The following is a 5,000-nucleotide window of genomic DNA, read 5'->3' on the forward strand; positions in this document are numbered from 1 at the left end:
AAAAAATATAGCATATATATATATATATATATGTATATATAATTTTATATATATTTTATTTTTTTTTTTTTGCTATAACCCCAAACGTAACATTTTTGTTATATATATGTATTATATATATATATATTTTTTTTTTTTTAAATATATCAACACAAAAAAAAAAATAATAAAATAATAAAATAATAAAATAATTCAATAAAGTATTCATTATATTAATTCCATATATATAATATATCTATTTCAACTTATAATATTTTAATATTTCAAATAATTATTTGTAAAGCATACTCATATTTATGGATACAAAGTTGTATATTTAAAATATTTTTTTCATCCACCTTTTCTTAAATTTTTTTTTCATTTTTTTTTTTTTTTTTTTTTTTATTTATTTCTTTATATTTTCTTCCTATTAACAATGGCTTACCATTTAGGAGCTACTTTTCCAAACTTTACTGCTACTGCTTCTAATGTAGATGGAGTTTTTGACTTTTATAAATATGTAGGAGATAATTGGGCTATTTTATTTAGTCACCCACATGATTTTACTCCCGTTTGTACCACTGAACTTGCTGAATTTGGTAAAATGCATGAAGAATTTTTAAAACTCAACTGCAAATTAATAGGATTTAGCTGTAACTCCAAAGAATCTCACGATCAATGGATTGAAGATATAAAATTTTACGGAAACCTAGATAAGTGGGATATTCCTATGGTTTGTGATGAATCCAGAGAATTAGCTAACCAATTAAAAATTATGGATGAAAAAGAAAAAGATATTAAAGGACTTCCATTAACTTGTAGATGTGTTTTCTTTATTTCTCCAGATAAAAAAGTCAAAGCAACCGTTCTTTATCCAGCCACAACAGGAAGAAATTCTCAAGAAATTCTTAGAGTTCTTAAATCCTTACAACTTACAAACACACACCCTGTTGCTACTCCTGTTAATTGGAAAGAAGGAGACAAATGCTGTATCTTACCATCTGTTGATAATGCAGACCTTCCAAAACTTTTTAAAAATGAAGTAAAAAAATTGGATGTACCATCCCAAAAGGCATATTTAAGATTTGTTCAAATGTAATCACCTGAACGGTTAATGTAAAAAAAAAAATAAAAAAATAAAAAAACACAAAATGGCTATACAAAATAAAAAAATAAAATACAAAATGGCTATACAAAATAAAAAAAATAAAACACAAAATGGCTATACAAAACAAAAAAAATAAAATACAAAATGGCTATACAAAATAAAAAAAAAAATAAAATACAAAATGGCTATACAAAATAAAAAAAAAAAGAAAATACAAAATGGCTATACAAAAAAAAAAAAAAAAGAAATAACAATAATAATAAAAAATTTGCAACAAAAAAATGTATAATATAATTATATATTTATTGTTCTTAATTTATATCCAAGAGGATTAAATTGGACAATATTATTATTTTATATATATATATATATATAAGAACTTATGATTTTTATTTTTCTTTCTGTATTTTCAAAAATGTGTACATTTTTAAAAAAAAAGAAACATATAAAAAGAAATAACAAATTATAAATATATAAGAAAATATTTTAAATGTTGATAATTTTAACCTGAGAAAAATATATAGAGGAACAATACTTATTGTAAGAAAATTAAAATGTGTAAAGTAATGGACACACAATATATCCATTTATTTAAATACATATTTCTCCTAATGTATATAATCAATAAATCGTAATCTAAAAAAATATATATATTTTTAATGTTTAAAGGAAAAATTAATTTTCCTTCATAATATGTTTTTAATTATTCAAAATGAGTTTGAAAATAAAGAAAATGACAATATTAATTTAGTACATACAAAAAAATTTAATATATATATGTGCAAATGTTATTTAATTATTCATATATATACCAAACATATCATATATATATATATATATATATATATGTGTGGTAATTTTACCTTGTAACATATATTCAATCATAGTCTTCTATCCTTTACAACATACATGATTCCTCATAATAAAAAAAAATCCCATATTATTATTATTATTATTATTACCTCAATTTTATTCCCTTTTTCATTCCTTTAAAGATAAATACTTTAAGACATTTATGTTATTACTATACAAATACTGCAAACCATTATTTATAGTAAAGATCTGTTTTAATATTAATAAAAGGGATGTGCGTATTTCATCCGATGAGAAAAGTGAACTGGTATTACTCATAACATTTTGGGTAGATGTTTTAATTTTATCTTGACTGTTCTTAATAGATTTATTATTATTCATATGATTATAAAAATCATTATTTAAGAAAACATTAAAATGAGTTGTAAATAAGGAATTAAGATAAAATAAATGTAAATGGATATGTTTGATGGTATCATTAATTAATAATGTTTTTATAAAATTTATGAGAATAAATAAAAAAGGTTTGGTTAATACTTTTACACATAGTGGTATAATATTATATGGTATATTTTCATATACCTCTAAAATGTTTTCATAATTATTTAATGCTAAAGATAAAATAAAGGCTTTCATATATTCTTTTTTTTTTAAAGAATTTTTTAAATTATTTAAATTAACATTTTGTGTTAAAAATTTCGGAACATATATATTAGGTGATATTAATCCTTTATAAATATTTTTAATACTTGGAATATATTGATATTGATAATCTTTTGTGAATACATACAATCCAGTATTACATGCAACAGCTATATGCCTGTCATCACCAGATATATGTAATTGATTTAAAAGGAATTTATATTTTTTTAATTTACTATTTAAATAATCTTCATTAATTTGTCCTGGTAATAAATTTTGTTTTTTCTTTCTATTCATAATTTTATAATTATCTAAATAAATATCACCTTCTTCATCACTAATATCTAATTCATATATATGTGTCCCTTCAGATGTTAAATATCGAGTGGATATTTCTCTTTTAATACCGTCTACACAATAATTCTTTGTTAAATCAATAATCTTTATTAATAAATATAAATTTGTATCATATATATATAAAGAGACACTACAATTAGCACATCCAACTATATAATTACCATTATGTATATAATCTATAGATGTAAAATAACAATTTTGATTTACAATAGTATTGTTTCCTTGATCTTCTAAATCTTCTTCATACATAGATTCTTCATCTACATTATTCAAACTTTTTTTCCTATTCCTTTTTTTATTCATTTTTGGTATTGCCCCAAACTGTTCACCTAATAATCTACCTCTCTTGATATCCCTTGCTCCTTCGATAGTTCCTACAACTTCTTGTATAGATATATCCCAAAACATAATTTTACAACTTAATGTACATACAGCTAATATATCATTTCCTCGAGGATCAAAACACATATATGATATATCATGTGATGTTGTTATTTCCTCATATTTACTACCCTTATTTTGGCGTGCATATAAATCCCATATTAATACATTTTTACTCCATGAACAACTAGCTATTACTCCTTCATTTTTTAAATTCGTACTAAAACATATTTTTATTATAGGAGAATTATGACCAAATAATTTATCTATACATTTCCCTGTCTGCACATTCCATATATATACCACATATTCATTCCCACGACCACCTGCTGCTACTATATTCCCACTTATATTCACACCCACACACAAAAATTGAACATTCAATTTTTTATCCACTTTTTTTTTACCTGAACTGTTCAGGTCGTTCATATTATTACTATAATGATTTAAATCTGTAATAACATCCGGAGTATAGATTTTAAAATTACGATATCTTAAAAGATCAAAAGCTCTAACAGTACCATCAAGAGAACATGAGATGAATGCATTTCCTTGTGGTAAAAAACAAATATCGGTAACTGTATTCGTATGAGCAGTAAATGTAACAAAATTAATAAAGGATAAATAATCATATAATTTAATAGTACCATCTTCATTACCTGTAACAATAACAAATTTACTAGTAAAATTATCAGATTCGTGATAAGTACTTGAATTATCTATAATATGACTACCAATTTTTAAATGACTAATAATAGGAGAAAATCTAACACATTTAACGTTTTTATTTGTTGTATTTTGTTTTAATATATAGCTCTCACTTTTCCATTCCCATATTATAATAGTACCATTATTACCTTCTCCTAAAGCTATCCACTCTCCATCAGTATTTATAGTAATATCATCAATTGTATTTGTATTAATACTTATATTATAAAGAGAAATCATATCTGGAGTACTATAAATACCAAATCTTCCACTAGAAAAAGCGATAACAAATATGTCCTTTTCTTTATTAAAACATGATCTTATAACTTCTTCATTCTTTTCTTGATTACAGTAATATATTCTTTTATACCGCCACCTCTTTTCAAAAGCTCTCTTCACACTACTATTAAAATAATCATTATTATTATTATTATTATTATGATGATTATTGTTTTTGTTTTTGTTGGTGTTGTCTTTTATTTTATTATCATGCGCACATATTTTACTCCACTTTTCCTCTTTTCTATTTTTTTTTTTTTCATTATCAGATGAAATATTTTCATCATCCCTACTCACATCCTCATCACTCTTGTTATCATCCCTACTCACATCCTCATCACCCTTGTTATCATCCATACTCACATCCTCATCACCCTTGTTATCATCCCTACTCACATCCTCATACACTTTTTCGGCCTCAAAATTTTCACATTTTTCGTCTACCCCCGTTTGGGCTTCATAGGACCAAATAATTATTAGCCCAGATTTATTTACACTAAATATAAAGTTCCCATTTTTTGAAAAGAAGGCACCCACGATGGTCGTTTTATTTCCACCCAAAATGGTTGGCTTGATTTTTTTTTCTTTTTTAACCGTATGAATTCTTATAGTCATATCATACGAGGTAGTTAAAAAATACTTATCATCTGTTGATATATCTATAGATATAACATTTAAGGAATGAAAACATATATCATTATATTTTATTAATTTATAATTATTTTGTTTACAT

At 23.5% G+C, this 5,000-nt stretch overlaps 2 protein-coding genes across 2 annotated transcripts in view; one reads left to right on the forward strand and one right to left on the reverse strand.

Annotated features, from left to right (window-relative positions):
• Positions 1-415: 415 nt before the first annotated feature.
• PF3D7_0802200 (1-cys peroxiredoxin) lies at positions 416-1,078 on the forward strand (the record flags this gene model as incomplete). The annotated part of the gene is made up of 1 exon (XM_001349456.1): positions 416-1,078. The coding sequence occupies one exon, from the start codon at positions 416-418 to the stop codon at positions 1,076-1,078; it is 663 nt and encodes a 220-aa protein (XP_001349492.1).
• Positions 1,079-2,068: 990 nt separating this feature from the next.
• PF3D7_0802300 (periodic tryptophan protein 2, putative) overlaps positions 2,069-5,000 on the reverse strand; it is a gene marked incomplete at both ends in the record, with an annotated part of 3,366 nt that continues 434 nt past the window's right edge. The window contains one exon of the mRNA XM_001349455.1: positions 2,069-5,000. This exon is cut by the window's right edge and continues 434 nt beyond it. Coding sequence (XP_001349491.1) covers positions 2,069-5,000 — 2,932 coding nt within the window.

Source organism: Plasmodium falciparum (assembly GCF_000002765.6).
Source record: "Plasmodium falciparum 3D7 genome assembly, chromosome: 8".
NCBI classification, from domain to species: domain Eukaryota; phylum Apicomplexa; class Aconoidasida; order Haemosporida; family Plasmodiidae; genus Plasmodium; species Plasmodium falciparum.